This window comes from Centrocercus urophasianus, unplaced genomic scaffold (assembly GCF_019232065.1).
Source record: "Centrocercus urophasianus isolate 14NV4802_14NV808 unplaced genomic scaffold, USGS_Curo_1.0 seq_11, whole genome shotgun sequence".
NCBI classification, from domain to species: domain Eukaryota; kingdom Metazoa; phylum Chordata; class Aves; order Galliformes; family Phasianidae; genus Centrocercus; species Centrocercus urophasianus.
In genome coordinates, this window is record NW_024884253.1 from 70456827 (window position 1) to 70478107 (window position 21281).

At 41.2% G+C, this 21281-nt stretch overlaps 2 protein-coding genes across 4 annotated transcripts in view; both read right to left on the reverse strand.

The window, feature by feature from the left end:
• Positions 1 to 3357: 3357 nt before the first annotated feature.
• ZNF622 (zinc finger protein 622) lies at positions 3358 to 10344 on the reverse strand. 2 transcript variants are annotated; one of them, XM_042839613.1, is made up of 7 exons: positions 10287 to 10344; positions 8073 to 8689; positions 6355 to 6609; positions 5482 to 5644; positions 4644 to 4756; positions 4392 to 4535; positions 3358 to 4234 (listed from the first exon to the last, which is right to left on the reverse strand). In XM_042839613.1, exons 2-7 carry the CDS (start codon positions 8677 to 8679, stop codon positions 4107 to 4109), a joined length of 1410 nt encoding a protein of 469 aa, XP_042695547.1. In that variant the 5' UTR covers positions 8680 to 8689; positions 10287 to 10344; the 3' UTR covers positions 3358 to 4106. The 2 variants fall into 2 exon arrangements, with proteins under 2 accessions (XP_042695547.1, XP_042695548.1); XM_042839614.1 differs by having other exon boundaries at positions 10242 to 10308.
• A 109-nt stretch (positions 10345 to 10453) lies between these two features.
• Positions 10454 to 21281, reverse strand: part of RETREG1 (reticulophagy regulator 1) — a 55905-nt gene continuing 45077 nt past the window's right edge. For both annotated transcript variants that reach the window (XM_042840065.1, XM_042840066.1), the window contains 5 exons: positions 20807 to 20891; positions 20123 to 20260; positions 18155 to 18219; positions 17124 to 17250; positions 10454 to 14645 (listed from right to left, as the gene is read on the reverse strand). In XM_042840065.1, the coding sequence (XP_042695999.1) occupies positions 14134 to 14645; positions 17124 to 17250; positions 18155 to 18219; positions 20123 to 20260; positions 20807 to 20891 (927 nt within the window). In that variant the 3' untranslated portion in view covers positions 10454 to 14133. The remainder of the gene's footprint in view (positions 14646 to 17123; positions 17251 to 18154; positions 18220 to 20122; positions 20261 to 20806; positions 20892 to 21281) is intronic.

Genomic DNA, 21281 nt, shown 5'->3' on the forward strand with positions numbered 1-21281 from the left:
AGCACTTTAAAAGATAAGCCACAGCATGCATGCTGAGACTTCGTTTTTCCTCCCAGCTTCCCAGAAAATGGGCCCGCAGCTGAGTGACAGCCTATCCTGCAGCATTCTTCTTAGGTGTCTGAGGTGCTTGGGTTAGTCTTTTGTTGTACAAATGCAGCTTCTATTCATCTAGCAACTACTAACTGAGCCACTCAGCTTTGTAAACTTCCAGCGAGGTCTTCCAGGTATGTGTCAAAAGCCCTCACTGAACTGGCAGAAAAGCTTTATAACACTAGTTTTTGTCACTGCTGATTTTGTCATCCAAGTTACTGTTGGTAATTCCACCCAAACCTGATTCCTGAAGATCCTTCAGGTAAGGAATGTTAAGATGGGAGGTCATCTGAAAATGCGAACTTGTGCTTCTGTGCCCTGGAACATGTGGACTTTTGTTTGCTAATGCATGACATAGGAATAGCAAGCCTCCCATTTTTACACATAGGATTAGGTGATTTATCCTGCAAATGCTCTGCAAGTAAGTTTCCAATACAAGTGTTATAAATGATGCAAAGTATATCTCAGTGTTGGACACCTTTTTTTTGCATCAGAGAACTGTACAAATGCATACCGTGTAATATAACAAATATTTGTGTGATAAAGTTGCTATTTAAAAGTTGGTTTCCTGATCTCTTTTCACTTTTGGGACAATTCATATAATATCACAGTGGGAAGTGCTGACTGCTTTCAGAGGAGAGTGATTCTGGTTCCCTTCCAGGCTCAGCCAGCATCTATTATTCTATTTCTAGTGTTGTACCATGGGCATGTTGAAATCTTTAACACCAAACTGGTTACAGGTCTCCTGTTCCTGCTGATGGCACTTCTGAAGCTCTTGGCTGCTGCATCTTACTAGGGGTAGTATGGGACGTAGTGGGTGAGACAGCAGACATTTCTTTTGGATCAGATTGCTGAAAAAAGATTATTTGGCTTGCTCTGACACATGAAGCACCATCAGCTTGCCATCTCAGCTACCCAGGTTCTGTCAGCTGCAGGGATTCAGGACAGTCTGGTGACTTATATTCCAGCTATGGCTGCTTACCTCTAACCTCTTGCCTATTGTGGGTCATAACAGTATAACCTCACCTGAAGTGCAGTTTTTCACCTGCAGCTTTATACAGACAGCACACAGCAAGGTAACCAAACCCCTGAGCTGACAAAGCCCATTAGCACAGTTTGCCTCAGTTCTAATAGATTAAAAAAACAAAAAACAAAAAACCCTCCTAAAAGCTGTAGCAAGGATTCTCAATCTGATGCCCCTCAAGCACCAGATGTTACTTGGGCAACAGTCCAACTCTTTTACATTTGAGGTCCTCCAGCTTGTGGAAACCAATTATGGATCAATAACACTCTCTTAAAGCAAGTGCTCACTTGAAACAGATCTTTACTTGTTGATTTGCAAATCCAGTGTGGTAAGTTGTTAGGATGCTGTACTTATCTGACTCTTCTGCATCTCCGCTACTCGCATCCCATCAACTCTTCGCTCTGCCCTTCCAGATAATACACGTTTTCCCTTCTAGAACTGCTCTGTCTTTTAGATATCTTATACTTACAACAGAAGACCTACTCCCAAAAAGGAGATGGCAGATGTACTGTAGGAGCTTCAACAGTTCTTTCATTGTGCTGATTTACCCTGCAATGCTTGATGCAGCATCAAGACCACATCAATGCACAGTTATTACAGGACAAGCAGCAGAACATCCAACCTTCCCCAAACTGAAATAACTTTCCTATGCTCTTCCCACCACTGATGCACCAGCTTGAAAAGGGATAACCCCCTCCCTTTGGGAACAGCACGCCCACAACCATACCATGAATTTCTTGCCTCAGAGTGCCCACTACATTTGCAGTCTGTCTCAAGTCTAGTTGCCCCTAGACTTCATTCTCTTCTCATTCTGCCAGTAAGAGCCAGAAAGCACAAGGTCAGATCAGGAGAGTACAAGTGGAAGGCTATGGCACAGCTGGAAATCTAGTTCCTTCTGTGGCAAGGAACAAAAAGCTGCTCTCAGCTATCCATTGTACAATTTTCAGGCTAGGCAGCTGACCAAACAAGTAGTAATACTATGAAGCACATTTAATAAAAATGTTCTCAGACATTTTGACAAAGCTGGAGTACCTGCAACTGCAGCCTGTTGCTGAATACTGCAGATAATCTGCATACTTGTTCCTACTGTCCTTTACTAACAGTGCTCTCCCTGGACCTAAATGAAGATATTACTTGTGTTGAACTTTGCTCCCTTGCTCTATCAGTACTCTGTGTAAATGTATTCATACTACACTTCCTTTTCATAGTAAATGCAAGACTGGAAAAGGCTACCCTTATGCCCTCTGCTGGTTTTCCAAGGCACCTGTTTTCATCTTGGAATTAAACAGAGCTACTACCCTCCTCCTTCAATCTATCAGTACGTTTCCATGTTATTGCTCCATTTTATTCTAAGTGACAATAGGAAGTACAGAACAGAGCCACAGGCAGATACATTACAGACTGCCTATTTCATCTTCCCTGTGACTTGGCAAACAACCACTGTTTCTCACATTGCATACCTTTCCAAACCAGACTGTTGAGGGCACTCAGATCCCCATCCTTTCCTAAGCAACGGGATGCTGGGGATGAGTCTGCACCGACAGCAGCACTTTCCTCTGGTTGCCCGTTCGCATTAAGGAGGGCAGCAAAATCTACGCACCTTCAGCCTGAACCTTGTGGACTCAAAGTTGTGTATCATCTCATCAGTTGTCCCATTATTTCTGCCTACCCTCCTCAATACACACCTCAAAGGCATCAGCAACCACACTAAGCTACGCTTAGTACAACTACCTATGAGGCAAAAGCCTCATACTTAATGCAAGCTTCAGATATTCTATAAGCTACACATGAGTACTGCTCTGATGCTGAAATCATGTCAATCTAAGCCACTGCAAGGGAATGCAGAAAAATCTTACAGTGTGGAAGCAATGTGACTGTAAACAGCTGCAGCTAACATGATGAACGGACACAGCAATTTTCCAGTGGCATACACCTAACAACTTAGGGGCTTCATGAGCTAGCCAACAGTCTGTGTGCAATTGCCCACCTCTTCACAAAAACTTGGTAAGGTCACTGCAGCCTTTAATATCTACAACACCAGGATCAGTGCTAGCACCAATGCCTGAGCTCTTTAACAAGCAAGTTTTCTCTACACTGGTCTGTAACAGGTCATTTGCTCAAGTGGCAAAGAACAGTTCTGGCAAGAAGAACGCCCCATTTCACCCAGTACATATCTCAAGTCACTTTACTTCAGCGAGATCATAAGAAACAGAAGTATTCAACGGGAAAAACAGAAACTGATATCAGTATTAACGACAGTTTTTATTAGGAAATTTTTAACAAATCATCAGAAGTTCAGATTGACATTCATCTGCACGTTATGGTAATTCTGAGCAGTTTTTAGGTAACAAAAATTCCTGAACTTCAATGTAAACCAATTGCACGGTAAGTTATTAATTAAGCCTTGAGCTGGAGCATTAAACAAGTAAAGTCAACTTCCAGACGCAAAATTCATCGTGCAATTGTGTTCTCCATAAGTGTATTTCTTCAAATAATTATCACTCAACCTTCCCAGAATCTCTGCTCTCAAATTTTCACCTTGCTGGTGCTGGACAGAAGTCCCAAAGACCCAGCTAGTCGATGTCTAGCACAACAAATACATACCTTTAATACACTGACTCTTAGATTGAGGATCTTATTCTGGCCTCAGTTGTTTCACAGAACTGGAAACTCAAGATATTCATACAAATGACAATGTCAGCTGCCCTACAGAAAGGTATTTCACAAAGATGGGCAGCAAGATGGGATGCACACATCCTTGTTCATTGTGGTTATTACTCTGCCATATATTTCATTAAATACACTTTAAGTTAGGTGAACCATCATTTCAACAGAAGAGAGGCATCCTGCAAGACATCATCTCATAGATAGGGAAACATGCCAGCACACTGACACCTGTTACAAACCGAGTCCAGTTTAATAACAGAATCCGCAGGTCAGAAACACCAAACCCCCCTTCCCAAAACCTGTTGCAGGCAGTTCTTCGGGGTACTCAAAATCTAACTTGTGGCCGGAAATGCATCTGCTTTGTAGCGTTGTTACTCATTCCCATCTTGAGCATCCACTTGGACTTCATCCTCTGCAAGTACTGCATATCACGCTTCTGAGCAAAGGCTGCCCCTTCAGGGAGGAAGGAGAAGAGAAAGACAGATACACATTTGTAGGGTTACTGCTTACAAAGACAGATTAGAGTTCTGCAATTAAGTCAGCACGTTTTCTCCCCATACTGGCAAGGTTTTTTTCATTTTTTCTGCCAAAACCTCAACACGTCACTTACCTGTCTGGCTTGTCCAGCCCAAAGCTCTGTACTGCTGCAACACCCGACCCACTGCTTTCTTGTTTTTAGAAACAGCCACTGTTCTTGACAGACCAAACCGCTGCTTGTAGTATCTCATTAAAGAACGATGACCCACTCTCGCACCTATTCAAAGGAGGAAAGATTAAGCATAATGATGCTGCTTCTGACAAATGATCATCAAGAATATTACAAAACTGTGTGAAGGACAAATGCTGAGAAATGCTGTGCTACCTGAAGGGAGGATCAGCTCCATGGTGTCATCATTGTATTCCAATTCTCTCTCAGCTGGGAGCTCTGCAGGCACCTCCATGTCTTGCCCTTCGTTGTGATCAGGGTAACTGCTCCTGGGGAGCAGCAGTAGTGTATGTTTTATACGTGGCAAGAAGCCACAGTTATCCACACCCAATACACAAAAGATCCACCACCCACAACTACAGCAAGTCCCAAGTACTGTCATATTTCATCAACCATGGTTTGAGTGTTCTATCCAGTAATATCATCTCCTGAACAAAGGCTGATGACAGTCATCCCTTCCTCCACAAAGTTCTACAGTCCAGTATGGCTCTGTTACTACATGCTTAACAGCTCTTTATTCTGAAAAGCCACCAGTTCTGCACAACTGATGAATGGAAGCACTTCACCACAACAGAAGCCGTTTCTGACCAAAATGATCACAGCTGAGGAGAACCAAAAGTAGTTCAACAAGAGTCCTCTACACCATAACAATCCTGTTCAAATCCAACTGCTTAAAAGAAAAAAATCCTGAGTATGTTGTAAGCCCAAAATCTACCTAAAAGGTAACAGAAATTGCATTTATATCCTTTTATGATCTTTTTTGATCTTTGAAATCTAAACAGTAACAACAAATAGACGAAACAGAATTGAAAATGTATTTTCATGTAGGCATTAATATGCCTACAGCAGACAGAAGAATCAATCACGTTGTTAAACGAATCTAGAAAGGTGGCAAAGCACCAACACAAACTAAGCATCTAAATCAGGAACAGGACTAAATTTTAAAAATTAGTAAGAGATTCTGATGAAAAGTTCAACTGAAAAGCGTCCTTACCTAAAATCATAGAAGTCTGCAAATTCCAAAGCTGCATCTCCATCTGTGAAGAGCTTACAGTGGCTTTTATCATTCATGTGAGCCTGTACTGCTTCCGTAGAGTAGAAGGACTTTCCCTTTTCATTGCACCAGATGCAGATTTTCCCAACGCCAATTTTCTCTCCTGCAGAAAAAAAAGTGACACTTATTAGTCTGAACAGAGCCTGTCTACTCAGTAATTAACAGCTCTGTGATGTAAACTTCCCAGCTTGAAGGCAGGGAGACAGAGGAAGAGCCTTGAGTCCTTCATTTCCTGCTGTTCCTACGCCTAGATCATATGGCATAAGGGACAAAGCCTTAACAATGAAAGAATTCATATGACAAGGTATGGATCACCATGTATTCTCAATAAAACATTTCATGCCTCCAATACATCCTTCTATGCAATACATCCAAACATTCTCATCAAGACTTCAAGGAAGACATTTTCTGCACAGCTTTTAGCTTTTACTCACTGGTACTGTCAATGGATGAGTCATTTACAACTCACTAGATATTCAGAACCTCCCCCAGTACAAAATAGTTCAAATGCACACGTCAGCAATTGAATTTCATCCTCAGTTTTGTGTTAGCTGAAAAACATCTTCAGCATTAAAACACCATATAAGACCTACAGGGTCTTACCACATGCTTGCACAGTACAGTTTTCCTCTCACCCTCCCTAGCAAACCCTGTAACAAAAAGCTAAACTAGACAGCCTCTTGATGTGCAAGAAAAAAAAAAATAAAATCCAAACAAGCAATGTCCAAACACACTTTAAGCTGTATCCAAGCAAAAATAAGCAGTAAGTCTTTAATTACCCCAGTTAAAATCAGAGGATATTTACAGGCATACCCAAGTACTTTATTAATCCTCTGAGATCCACAAGGTACTCTATGTCTGGAATGAAGAAACTGTGAACTTTTGTCATATGGGCCACATTCTTCGTGAGAGTTCTGGAATGGTGGGAACAGAACAAGCAGTCTGTGACTGGTATGGCCCCAATGGCACAAGTGCTTTCAGCTTCTGCTTGCTTCTCCTCCTCTTCTCCCACGCCTTCCATCTCTTCTTCAGAGCCGAAGTCTTCATCAGAATCCATGTCTTCCCAGCCTTTGAAATGGAAGGTTAAGAAATATTTATTTACTTATTTCTTCCAAGCATGGTAGTTACCAATTAAGTTAAAAATGAGTTGTAATTGAACATACTGTTCTCTACTCTTTCCAAGAAGTGCCACATGCTTATTTCCAGGCACAAGATTATATCACTGCCAGTAAAACATTTCCTTTTGTAAAAACATACAGCAAAACTCAAGACTGCTCATAAAGAAGTTTTTTTCCCCTCCATTTTCTCAACAATTAATGCTTTACTGCAGTTTCAAAGCCTTACATTTGATTTGCTACAGCACAAGAACACGTGCATGCCTCATTAAAAACAATACAGCTCTGTCACAAACATAAAAATGTTCATTTCCAGCAGCGACTTAGCAGCAAACACCTCCCATTCACACATCCATCCTTAACAAAAGAGAGCTACCAGAGTTACCCAGGATTTACTAACAAGTTGACATGCTTGCAGAACTACTGCCATGCTCAATACAGACTACAAGCAACTGCAGATTCCCCAGAGGTTCAAAGATCATCAGGAAGGGCTTGAATTCCCCATAGTAGTACTATTTCTTAACTTCTTTATTTTGACCTTTTGTAAATGCACAAAGCCACTGCCAAATATGACAGATATTTACAACCACCAGGAGAAGAGTATGCTTCATCTACATTCCAATACTGAAGCTGGAATAGCATGCTCCCAGTGCATTCATTCCTGTCCACAACTACTGACACAGTTTAATCATCTCATCATTCTAATGCTGTAATAGATGCATTTGCAAGCTGCACTGCAAACTACAGCACTGGCAGTGTCCAGGTTAAAACTACCTTCTTTTTTTCCTGGGAGTTTTGCAGCTCTGCTTATTTCAGTTGCCTGCCTTCCAGGCTGGCCTCAGCAGAACTGTACACACAGGTGGGGAGGGTGAGGGAGCAGAAGGGGCAGTAGGGGTGACATTTCCTCAGCTATTTTTATTATAGATACCAATGTGCTGAGAAGCCGTGCCACCCCACGACAGGCTAAGGAGCAAATTTCCTCCTCCGATCTTGATGGGCAGTGAAGAACAAAACCTGCACTCCAAGCCCCCTTCAACAGAGCAGGAAAGGGAACCATGGGACAAAAGTAATAAACAGCACTAGATTTTTTTTCAGGAATAGTTTTAGGGTAACCTGTGTTAGCCCTGGAATTCTCCTGGAACTTTACACAGAAGATGGTGTTAACAGCCTTTACATTCAGCCTTCACATGCATTAGTGTCTTGTGTGGCTGATTCTTCAGACACTGCAATAAAGAGCCTCTGCCTGCAAGCGTGAACTGACCTGAAACGCTCTGTTAAAATGAAAACTTAACAGGAAGGTCTTCTGTGATGAAAACAGCCACACCTCTAAAGAAAATGAAAAGCAGCTTTTGCACAAAACAAACAGCTCCACAGCTTACCCCAAGCTATCCACTGACAGCATGCTGACCGCCTTACCTTCTTCCGAATCCTCTTCTTCCTCTGCTTCCTGTTTTGCCAGCTTCTTTGCTTGCTGTTCAAACCATTGCAGCCGCGGAGGCTTCTCAGTTCGTTCTTTACTGTGCAATGGACTGGCGCTTTCCATAGGAACTGGAGAGCTGCTTGCATGGTTAGGAGGTAAGGGCGCCTTCTTTGGAGATGAGGATGGCTGAGCTCTGATGGCTTGCTGTATAGCTGCATTCATTTCATCTTTGTCTACACTCTCCACGGCGAGCCCCTTTTCCAGGTTCTTCTCATTTAATATTTTCACCTTCTTGCTGATGGCTTGAACAGCTTTCTTCTCCAGCTCCAGGTGCTTCTTGGACTTCAAGTGATTCTCATAGGCGTTGAAGGTGGAGAATCTCTTGCTGCAAACCGTGCAGTAGGTGGCAGTGACTTTGTCCCGCTCCTCAGCCACAGCCCTTTGTGCTAAGACTCTCTCCTGGAAGTTCTCAGCGGTGACAGGAGGCATGTCAGCAACCTTGCGCTTCAGGTTGTAGCGGTGCCAGTCGGTTTTGTAATGGGCACGCTGGATGTCAGCGTCCTTGAAAGCCACACGGCAAGTGATGCACGTGTAGGTCGCCATTACTGGAAAGCTAAAAAAGAAAAAAAATAAATAAAAACACACCAATAAACAACAACAACAAAATCAACCCGACATCATCTGGACGGCACCCAAGTAAGGCAGCGTAAGAGATATCGTGACATTTGCTAACATTGGTGATAACTGTGCCTATGAGGAGGATCAGGTAGTTATCAGAGATTTCTGGTACCACAGTGGCACTGGAGCAGCCCAGCTCTGGACTCAGCACACGCTGTGCTTGCCAGGGCTCAGACATATAAAAAATAGGGCTTTCTGCCCTAAAAGCAGTACTTTGACAGCCCTTCTTACTTTAAGTGAAAAGTTCCTATCGAGCTTGCAATCCGTTACCTACAGGCTTTTGAAGAGACTTGCATTTACTTCATAGTAAACAGAAAAGGGAAATCCTGCTTTGACACTGGTTTTCTACTTCCCACAGCCTTCACAGAATTACAGAATGTCTCGGTTGGAAGGGACCTCAAGGATCATGAAGCTCCAACCCTCCCGCCCCTGCCACATGCAGGGCTACCAACCTCCACATTTAATACTAGACCAGACTGCTCAGAGCCCCTTCCAATCTGGCCCTGAACACCTCCACGGATGGGGCATCCACAACCTCTCTGGGCAGCCTGTTCCAGCACCTCACCACTCTCTTGGTAAAGAATTTCTGCCTGACAGAAGAAAAAATTAGTAAAAATAAAAAGCTTTCAAGCTATCCTGGAGTGGTGTGTGCACTGTTCACAACATTCTTTGTCCTGCAGAGCCATCAGTTTGGGGACCACGAGGGCAGAGACTTCCAACTTCTGTTCTTCTCCCTAAACCCATGCACAGTACTCAGTGACACGTAAGAGAAAAAATGATGGAATCTCTTGAACACGGTAAAAGAAGCAAACAGCCAAGCAATGTGTTCACATTGGAGACTGCCAAAGCTACTCCACATGGTTAATCTGAGAAACAAAAGAAATGGCGTGTGAGGAGAGGGGTCTGACAGCAGGGAGAAGAACAGCAGCTGCCAAAAGGGAGACTCCTCAGTGACGGACAAGCGAATGGAGAGCTGCTGTCTGAAACAGCAGTTTTCAAGAAGCGGATTCCTACTTGATTGCTTACAAACATATTGTCTGCCGCTGAAGGACCCCAACCTCCGGAGCACCTCCCTCCCCCACCTACACGTATACCCGTATTTTACTGCCATAAACGGGGTGACGCAGAGCCACGCCTGCCGGGGTGACCGTCTCCCTTCGGAAGGCAGGGGAGAGGCCCGGCCCTGCTCTCGCCAGGCGGGTACGAGGCAATAAGGCCCGGCTGCCATTCGGTTCAGCGTTCGAACCAGCAGCGTCAGCACAGCTTAAACGCGGAAGAGAAACGGAAAAAAAAAAAAAAAAAAATAAAAAAAAAAGAATGCCGAGCCGGCTCGGGGCGGCGACTCAGGTCCGACCCGCAGCGAGCTGCGACCGCAGCAGCCCGACTCCGGCTCGGGATCCGCTTGGCTGTGCCAGGTCTCGCCTCCTCCCCAGCCAGGGCGGACCGTGCCCCGCGGCAGCCCGCCACCCCCCTCCCGGAGCATGCACCTGCCGCCCAGAGACACGAGAGAGCCGCGCCGCGTGCCGGCTGACCTGAAGGCGTGGAGCCGCAGCCGCCGCGCCGCGCAGGAAGTCCGAGCTGCGGGCCGGCCGCTTCCGTCCGGCAGGGCCCCGCCCCGCCTCCTCTGGCGCCCCCTGCCGGCGTGGAGGCCGGCCCCAAGCGCGCCGCCCCGGGGAAATAACGCCACATCGGCAATCGGTGGCCGAGAGCTGAGATCAACGTTTATTCAGAGTGACCCGACACACCGCCAAGCGCTGGTTCACATCAGGGAAAGGAAAGGAATAAACAAAGTGCGGCAAAAAGTCGACCGAAGGCTTTTCTCACCATCTTTTTTTTTTTTTTTTTCCTATCTTGAGAACAGACATACAATTAGATATAATGAAAGATAAAAACTAACACGTATTTATTAAATGGTCTTACAAACAATCAATATAATAATTCCATGTTTACAAAATAGTAACCAAGCTAGGTAAAGTGCTGTGAAGTACTGTAAATACAGACGATTTGTAACACTCCGGTTTCTGGTTCCCCACTATGGAGCTGCTGCTCACAGGGTGCTGTGCACCGGAGTGCTGCCAACACACACTGGGACTGAGGGGGAAATGTGCACAGAGTGCTGAGATGGAGTCTGGAAAAGCGCAAACCAAACCAGAGAACAAGAGCGGTTTGTGATCCGATCGCTTCGGGCCAAATGAGTTCCCCTCCTGTGCTGCTTTCAGCAGGAGAGCCGTGGGTCAGCGCCCAGCGGGGCCAGCAGGACAGCGCGTGGTGCAGAGAGGTGCTCACGCCCTGCACTTCACGTGCATTAAGCCCTGTTTCAATGCTGACAGCCCAGCCTGATACTGAGGTGTAGGAACACGTGGGTAGGTTTTCAAGTGGGGTTAGGGCTCCGTGTGAGCAAATCCCAGGGCATCGAACTCAGTGTGAGCTTGCCTCCATGCTCCACAGCCTGACAGTGCTGGCGTTGGCCTGGAAAGCGCCCAAAAGCCGGCCTTTAGCATCACAAACACAGGCTTCAAAGCCACACACCTCCTCGTGCTCACTGGACCTTCTCCCTGCCCTTGTATTTCATTTTGGAAGATGAGAAGACGATGGCAAAGGTTAGCAAGGAGACAAGTTGAACCATGGGCAGTTGGTGTGACCAGAGTTGTACATAATGGCTATGTTGCTGCTGCTAGAATACAGCTTAATGAAGGTTTCTGAAGTTATTTCCAACTAAATAGGATGGAAGGGCTTACGGAAGAGAGAAATATTTCCTTTGCATTCTGCTATCCAACTCTTGTGGAATGTACTGAGCAGAGGGTTTCCTACAGCCCTTGTTTGGGAGCAGAGACATTCCACAGAAAATAAACATCTTTCCTCTACTTTAGAAGGGATATCACATGCTACAAGATGATCTCCTTCCCATTACACAGTTCTTAGGGGCTTGCATAAAAAATACTATATAATCAACTACCATGAGAACAGATAAATTCCAGACACTCAAATAAGCAACAATGTCCCTAATCTTTAATGATTTGCTTGCAAAGTTTTGCCATTAGTTTCTGTAAGAAAATTGGGACTCGCACTTCAGTGGAGAAAAACTGATCTGTGTTGAAATCAGAAAATGGATCACTTACAAAAAGTCCAATAAACTCCTCCAATGGCTTATCCTCCTTGATCTAATTTATTCTCCTAGAAGAGAGCCCAGCGTTAGGTACTTTCACGACCACAAGTATTCTTCATAAAATGACAGTAAAGTGCACGCTGTTGCAATGCCATCGCTGACAGCCACTCTCACCCACCCACTCCAGCCAAGCTTACAAAGGACTGCTGCCTCCCCAGCCTCCCCTGTCCTGCAGCCTGTCATTTCCCAGGGCACCAGCACCCCTGTTCAGAGAGCACACCTTGTCTAGGAGCTCTGCAAAGTTCCATCAGCATCCTGGAAGTTGTAGGTTTCTCACTGTACCTACTGCCCTGTACACGCAGCAAGGACATAATGTTCTTGTCTAAGAAACATAAACGGCCTTTAAACTTTGTGATTTTCCAGAAAAAGCTTCCTTTGTTTCTATTTTTCCAAATGGGAAGGACAGGCTGAGGGAAGCTGAAAAGGAAACTGAACAATTAACAGTGTGAAAGCGACGTGGCCATGTTTTTTAAATAATTTTCAGAAACTTGCTTTTAATGGTAAGATGCTATAATTTTAAATCAGCAACTTGGGTGATCTACATCCAGCATCCACTTAATTCAAAATGCATTTGATAATGAAGGCACAGGCTCACTTTTTTACTGGTAAAAGACAGCAAACACGGTCAATATGCATTACTGACACAAAAGCACAAGTGACGATGAAGCTAGTGTCAAAAATTCTCAGCATCTTTCCTTTAGCTACAATCTGTTTGGCCACCTGCCTACCTTTTCACCTCAAGAAAAGAAAAAGTAATTAGAATGGAGTTAACTTCAAACACAGGTTTACCTACACATACACATTAGTAGAAATTGTTATACTCTGTTGCTGAACTTTCTGAGGGTCCTAGATGACAGTATTCGCCTCTTAAAATGCCAGCAAATGGAAAATCACTTCAGTAGTAGCAGCTGACATGGTCCCTCCACTTTGCTAACAGTTTATGTCACAGTAAAAAAACGAACTTTACTTCTCCCTATTTCTTTGATTACTGTTGCGTGGTATTACAACTTGATTTTGTTAAAGGTGAACGAAGAAGCCCTAGGAAAAGTTAAATGAGTAACCTGCTTAAAATCCCATGCCATTCACTGAGCACGTGTGGAGTTTAAAATGGTCAATCACTGAAACAAGCACATTTTTGTTTGAGTGTTTGTTTTAAATTACATGCCAGGAAAAAGACTCTGAGTGTCTTCCATAGCAAATCACTAAGTACTTTAAGTATCTCACAAGATCCAGCTTGTACAACTTTTGTTGAAAGTGACGGCAGTTGTTACAGGGAAAAACAAATCCAAATGAACAAACAAAACAGAAACAAACCCCACAACATTTGGAATTATGCAAGTGGCAGCTAAAAAAGCCCTTCTCTTCACCTCTAACTTTTTTATCTTCCCTAGTCCAAACAATAACAATCCCACCTGCTCCCCAAAAGGCTGTTCAGATTACACAGTAACTCATCTATAAAAATGTATTGGCTGACTTTACACAGGCAATACTGCCAAGGGCCAGACTCTGAAGGAACACAGCAGGTGGTCAGTCACATAGCGTGCCACTTCACAACTCTACAAGCCTAAAACAGCAAAGAATGTGGAAATGCATCACCATATCCAATATAACTCAAAGTTTTTTAAGTGTTAAATCAAGTTCTCCAATAGTGCTGCACACACATTTAAACCAGACTTCTTCTGGTTAATGCATTCTTAGGTAGGAGATACACAATACAAATCAGTAACTGCAGGGATTCATACTTCCTGCCATGACTGAAGGAGGTGAGATTTAGTTAATCTCACTGCGATCCTCTGATAACTCATCCTTGCTGTGTTAACCATTACTTGTATTGCATGGTTGGCAACTATGAGTAAATCAATTGCCGATGTTGAAAGTTTGGCTCAGGACCCCAAAATGCATGTTTGGCATAAGGTAAAAAAACCTCTCCCCCAATCCTTTTGAATAGCTGACCTCCGACACACATCTGCGACCGAACAGTGGATAGATAATTCATTTCCATGCTATTACAGTGAGGTATAACTACCAGAAACATTAAACTATCAGTATCAGCTGATATTTATCCAGTTAATTCACTCTGCATAAGGGAAATTATTACAACACATCTAAAGTGATAGTTAAAGCTTACAGCTCAGAATTTTCCTTTTTTTGCATTTGATTTTGTGTGTGTTTTATGTTTCATTTCCTTTATGTCACCAGCTGCAATTCCCAGGTTAATGATTTCCAAGCAAATGTGAAAGGAAGCCCGAAGACTTCTTTTTTTCCTGGGATTCTGCTTCTTGGCCTTGTGAAAGTCCCAGTTCTTTCTCAATCTGCTCAAGCTCAGACTGGTCGAGCAGTTCAAAATCATCGGCTTCCTCGGTGTCTGTCTCCTCACTCAGGCTGGGCACCGCGCGTGAGGGAGCTGGCTGCACAGACTGCAGCTGGTCTTTGATGGCAGCAGACACCGCGGCGGCGATGACATCCCCAGCAATACCGCTCATTAAATTAAAGGTTTGGTCACTGGTCAAAGGCAAGGAGAGCCCTGCGGTGGACGGTCTCTCTTTACTCTGTCTGGAAGAATGCTCCGCCTTTACAGACATTTGTTCTTTCTTTCTGTTTTGCTGGATGGGCATACCGATGCTCGAGTCATCGTCGTCATTTGTTCCTGCACCATTTTCTAAAGAAGGGAATTCTGAGAGATCTCTAGCGAAAGCTTCTTCGTGATCACTAGGTCGGTCAAAATCTATCACAGGATTAACAGAGGGAAACTGTTAGCAAACAAGAAAGGCTTCCCCCAAAATGCAGCCGTATTTAAAAATGCAATTTGTAGATTTTCCTTTGAATACATTTATTATTCCATAAACTTCTGTAGTGTTAACATAGTGGAACTTTATCTTACATCTAAAATAAAATAACAACCTACTTTGTACTGCCTGATACCAACCTGACTTTGAATCTGAATTCGTACCGTGTGAGGAAATCATTCTAATCCCATTAAAAATGATTAAAATGTAAAACAAAGGAACAACAACAAAAAAATTATATAAATAAATAAATAAAAATAAACTTAGCTATATTGCATTTCCCATTTCAGTGAGCCCACAACATTAAAATTTTCTGCCCAAAGTCATTTTGCAATGTTTATGCGGAGATTTGGAAAACTGCTTGAGAACAACTCCTTTCAGTATTGTTTGAAGAAAATACCATTTTAAAGTGATATCTGGCTGTATATGAAAGAACCCATGCAAATGTTCATCGCAGCCAGTTCTAAATACAACAAACACCTAAAGTCCTAGCTATTATAATGTAACAAGTTTTTAAAGTCTTATTCTTCAAATACATGTAAATTACAATATGTGTAAATTACAAATTTACAAATTAGAAGTTACAGATTTTCAATAATTCTTTTAAAAGTGTAATAAACTTTTAATAGAATGTTTAAACAAAGATGAAAAAACAATCTAAAGGCTTAATTCATAGTTTTTCACCTTCATGTCCAGTGCTTGTGCTAAGTAGGGAACAGAAAAATGGAAACTACAGGTGACCGGTATAGTTTCATGTATTCAAGCGGATAAAAGCAGAGTGCAAACTAGTAAAAAATTAATTTTAATGACTGCTTTAATGGCATATTTTTAGAAATCTGTAAAGCATACTGACTACAATGCATGGCTTGTGGAATACACCTGAATGAGCATAAAGGAATACTTTGGGCTAGTACTACTAGGCAATGTTTGAATGAGAAAGCAAAAAATGTTCAATTTGAACTTACTTTCTATGAAAACAAGCAATATGAGCTTTCATAAGGGCTAAGGAAGCGAATCCTAAAGCTCTGATACATCGTTTTCTTCATTTCCTTTTGGAAAAAAAGGCTGGAAAGGTGATGAGGAAGGGCTATGTAAAGTGGCAGCTCAAATGCAGAGAGCTTTGAGAAGAAATGTGCCAGTCCTTGGATTCATCCAATCTGGTCTCATGTTTGTGTGTATGTCCAGTTTGCTGAAGTGCTCCGCAGGGCAGAAGAGTGGATGTTTTTTATTTTTTGCTTAGCAAGGCCTTTAACACGCTCTCCCACATTTCCTTACAGCATAATTGATGAGTGAACTGGGTAGGTGAACTGCTTGGTGCATGGAAAATTGGCTCAGCCGCAAGGCTTACGGGGCTGTGATTAGTGACACAAAATCCAACTGGATGCCAATTAGTGGTAGTGCCTCCGAAAGGCACTGCAGCCAACACTGCTCAAAGTTTTCATTAATGATGTGGATGATGGGTTGGAGTGCACTCTTGAGCAAATCGATGGACAGAAAGAAACTGGTCTCGGGCAGATGCAATTAATATTCTGGAGGTGAGAAACCTCATCAGGTTGGAGAAATGAATGGGCTGAAAGGGAATGTTATGAAGTCCGGAAATGTGCAGTCTTGCAACTGGGATGGAATAACCAATGCAGCAGTACTAGCTGGGGGCAATGAGACAGACAGCAGCTTTGAAGACATTCCAATTTACAAGTTTATGATCATGCAATGCAGGCCATTTACAACTCGAAATATTAGCAAAATAATTTACGTTATTAATTTGGCCTTTATAATGGGGCTATGTAATATCATTTACCATTTTCAGTGAACTTCTTAGAAGAAAGGTGCAAGATCAGCAGAGCAACAAATCTGCACAAAGGTTTACACCAACCTCTGATGTTCTTGGCATTCATTCAGGCTTAGTACAACTGAATGCTTGGTCTGTAAAAAGCACGAGCTTCAAGTTCCAGACTAGATCAGGACAAATGCTTAAGGATCTCTTCCTAGTCTTGGTCTTAATGTCTCATTTAAGCTCATGACTGGATGTCTTTAACTGGCTGTTTAGCCATTCAAAGTATTCACTTCTTTCCTAAAAGAACTGGTACTAACTTAAAATGTTTACTTGCTTAATAGGTCTGGTAGAAGAGATCTGGCACATATTTGGATGCATCTGTTTTACTCACTGCTACTTATGTATTTAGATGCCTAGTGATGTACTTCATTATTTTTAAGATGAAGACAGCTCTTACAGAAGTTGTATCCAAAACAAACACTGGAATGAAATTTAAATTCAGTATTGAAAAACAAACAAATAAGCAAACAAATGAAAACAAACCAAAAAAGGCCGAACACTTCTGTGCCCAAATTCTCCAATAGTTTTCAGGTAACTTACAAGATTGTAATTTGCTGATAAAAGAGATGGAGCTGTTACATACCATCAGATGTGTCTGTCTGTGGGGAATACCCCTCGGATAAGTTAAAGGTCCCATTATCGGTCCAAGATACTTCTGATACATCTGTGTCAGACACTGACAGCTCTTTGGCAACAACTGCAGGACTAACCTACATATAAATTCAAACATTCACACTACAGGAAGCCAATGTTTAGATATTGAAAGAGAAGTATCCTGCATATCACAGCACTATACATTGTCTCTTATTTAAGTTTAATAGTAGAAAAATTAAAATAATACTACAGAAGACTTAGAGATGAACCATCCCTCTTCTTAATTCATGCATATATTCGGCTAAAGCACAGGAGATTCCAATTACTCATTAATGTAATATCTTACTGTAATGAAATCAAAGTAAGCTTGCAAATACAAAATATGCATAAAGAAATGCATTGAATGAAAACAAAAACATCTTCCACAAGATATCTGAAACACAGCCAAATCTTAACTCCTTATCCTGTAAGAATTTATCAGTGTTCAATTATGTCTGCTACAATTTTTTATCCTATCATATATATATTTGAGAATACTAAAACTCATTCAAGGTGATCACTGTCAAAGTCAGGCTCTACACATAATCAATCCAAGACTGTGCCAGAATTTCTAGAAATCTAATTGCCTTTTTAATAACTGATGTTCTGATTATAATGGAAAAGTTGTCTGCCATACATATTGAGAGAAAAAAAGAGGTATTAGACTGTTCTCTTACATACTTGGAAAAATATTTGTAGATAATATATTGATTTATAATATTATTGAAAACGATCTGACAAATGATTAAACAATTATCTGACAAATTATGTAGAGTTTCTATGCATTTCCCTTTTATATTTTAATTCTTAAAAATTAGCTGAAATTTCACTTCTGCAAATACAAACAGCTTGCCCTTGCTATGAAAGTCTAGTTTAATCATTCTACAGCCAGTACAAAATAAACACACTGATCTAGATAGTAGTCTAGATATTATCTATATAGATTTTAAAAAGAAGATATGGCTGACTGAAAAAAGTCACCTTAGGACACAGGGCTGATATGTCTAATTCACTGTCATCTTCTGTGGCTTTTGTTTTTGCCGTTTCTGAAAGAAAAAAAGAAATTATCCTACTCATGACAATGGACTTCCAGACTGTGTGTGTGCTCTCTATCACACAATTTAGGTAGCACAGCAAACTTTCACCTATTGATATAGGCATCATTTATGTAACAAGCTATGGAGGTGAGAAAAAAGGCTGAGAAAAAGGACAGCTATCTATTAAAATATATTGTGCAGGCAGGAGATAGAATGCTGCTCTGAAATGCATTCAAACACATTTATTTACCTGTATTATACTTCCTTCAGAAGCCTCTGTTGGGTCACGTTAACATAATGTGTCCTCAATAATATACATTCATTTTTTAAACTATGCTGCCAGTACAAGCTGCAATCGCAACATACTGTTAAAGCAGGCAGTGTAATTATGCCAGCACATTACTTTACTGTTACCTGAAAACATACAGTTTTCTGGATAAGTGCATGAAGTATTCATTCCTTTTTTATTTTTATTTTTATTTTATTTTTATTTTATTTTATTTTTATTTTTTTTACACCCAGTTACTCTGCATTCATAACATTTCTTGCAAACATGCATACAAAGCATCCTGTGATGTTTGGCAGAATGTTGCTCCTAGAAGATGAACAGAAACACAATTTTCACCTAATTTCCTCTCTGTCTGAGAATAATCTGGTGAATATTTTGAACTAACATAAGCCAGCATCACTGGAAAGCACAGTCATGTTACTGTTGGTTGACTGTTTTTGCAACTTGCTGCTTCTTCTCTTGTGCCAGTACAAGGATGTGTGAACTCATGAACTGAAGCCAAGTGGTTAAGCAATGCAGGGAGCTTGCCTGGGTTAAATTAAATTCCAGGATGAGAGGCAGGAAAGAAGAACTCTAAACTCGCCCATTTTTCCAGCACTGGCTTATGAAATTTATGAAACAACAGCTTAATCGCTCTCTCTGCCAGATTCACTTAAAACTAGAACAAGGTGGAACAATGCATGAAAGGAACAATTCAATGCATTGTTCCTTATTTCCAACAACTATTCCGTTGTCTGTGAGAGAAACAAAAAATGCAGCTGGTTCCTCTCACTGTGTTTAGGAACAGGAAATTATACAATTAACTGCTGTAAGAAATATATATTTTAAAGCAGATATGAAATCTACTGAGATAATGCTGACTAAAAAGTTTAGGCTACCTGCAAACAGTGACTACAACTATGAAATTTTAACGATCAGAACCAGTGCTAACAAAAATAAGCTTAAGACAACCTCATCCACTTAAAATATTTTTCCTGAAATTGCTTCATAACTTAAAATCCAAAGGTTTCTGAGGTTGTAAGGATTTCACGTGAGATAGGTGAGATTTTATTTTAAGCTGACTTCTCCCTGGTCTGACTAAAAACTCTGAATAATTTCAAGCTAATGGCCTACTATAATTCTTAAATGCTTACTGAGTATTTGGGGAAGAAAACATCTCATTTTTCTCGTTGCTGCTGGGAGTAAAACAAGGCAGATACAGATGCTAGAACAGAGCTCAGTCTCTTAGTGAAAATCCTGTGATGTACAGTTTTGTGCTCTTGAGTGATTCTCTCTCCTGGATGAGTTTGCCTTATCTGAATAGAAATAGACATTTCATACTTTACATCAAGTAGGCTTTTTTTCTGAAAATCTACAAGCAGTACAGCTAATCACATATGAAGAGAACCATCAGTCCTGCCTTGCTTCCTTCCATTAGATCTTTTTTTTCTTTTTTTTTTTTTTGTCACTATACTGAGATGCTTGACATATATTACCATTCATTAAGCTAATGACAGCCAGGTTCAAAGTAAGAAACACCTCTACATTTGGCTTCACAGGACAAGTCAAACTGTTTGCAAGGCGAACAAGGTGGCACATCTGCATACAGAAATGCATTATTTGGGACTGCACTTAATTACTCACCAGATCTCTCTTTTTTCTTCTGGTTGATGTATTCCATTATTCCAAAATCTAGTTTCATCAGAACAGACTTAACTTTGTTGCATAATTTCTGTCCAAATTCATTGCACTTGAGGAAGGGACATAAAAAGGCACACAATACTGTGATAAGGACAGAAAGAGAAAATGCACTGAAATATCGCTTTATAAAAAGTTAATAACTAAAGATTCAACAATGCTTTGTATTATTAATTCTACACAATATAATTACTTTTGCATAAGATAGCCCACATTGAAATGCCTGTGTCTGACAAACTCTTAATAAATCCATCTTCTGGGAGCCACTCCAACTCACCACAAAACAATACCACGGTATTCACACCAAATGACACCCTTCTTAGTTCCAGCAAGGGACAATTTACGATCACTATAACATTCATCATCATCTTGATTTAGTCTGATTTTGACATCCCTATCTGAGATGCATGGCTATGCAACATTATGGCAGAATCAACAAGCTGAAAAAACCTGTAATCTGTCTTCCAAAGAGCAAATGACATTTGTCAGAATCTACATCTGTGTATGCACATATACATGTGTATATATGCACGTAGGTGTAACTATCAATAAAACATAGTCTCTACACAGAGACCAAACAATGAACAAATCACATTCATAAACTGTGATTGGAAAAGAGACCATACTTACACAAGACATAGGAGAGGACAACTCCAGGAATGTAACTTCCCAAGACAGTGAAAAATGTACATACACTGCAGACTAGTAGGCAAAACTGACAAAGACATGAAAATTGGCCATTAGCATTTCCATTTTTATAAACATTTACATCATTTTGCAAAGAAAAATTCTCCAGAATGTTGCATTCCAAATGAATCTAGTATGCAGTGGAAAATAGAAGGTTTTCTTTTTCTTTGTTTTTAATTAAGAAATGCATTAACACTTCTTTGCAAATAAGCATAAAACAGTGCATTTTTTGCTAGTCAGAATGTATTTTCTTTTCTATGATAAAAAAACATGGTATTTTTACTCACAAGCTCAGTAACCACTAAAATTATGAGAAATTATTTTGTCTTCATTACACAGAAATGGCTTAATGCTAAATATGCAAGAAACAAAACAAATTGCTAGGTGAATTTTACAATGCATGCATCCAAAAAAGCAA

Excerpts from the sequence above, each read along its gene's own strand:
- ZNF622 (XM_042839613.1), bottom strand. The coding sequence starts at position 8,679 with ATGGCGACCTACACGTGCATCACTTGCCGTGTGGCTTTCAAGGACGCT. Across the intron at positions 4,757-5,481 it reads GCAGACTTCTATGATTTTAG|GAGCAGTTACCCTGATCACA; the intron begins GTAAGGACGCTT and ends GCTGCTCCCCAG. Across the intron at positions 4,536-4,643 it reads GGAGCTGATCCTCCCTTCAG|GTGCGAGAGTGGGTCATCGT; the intron begins GTAGCACAGCAT and ends TCCTTTGAATAG.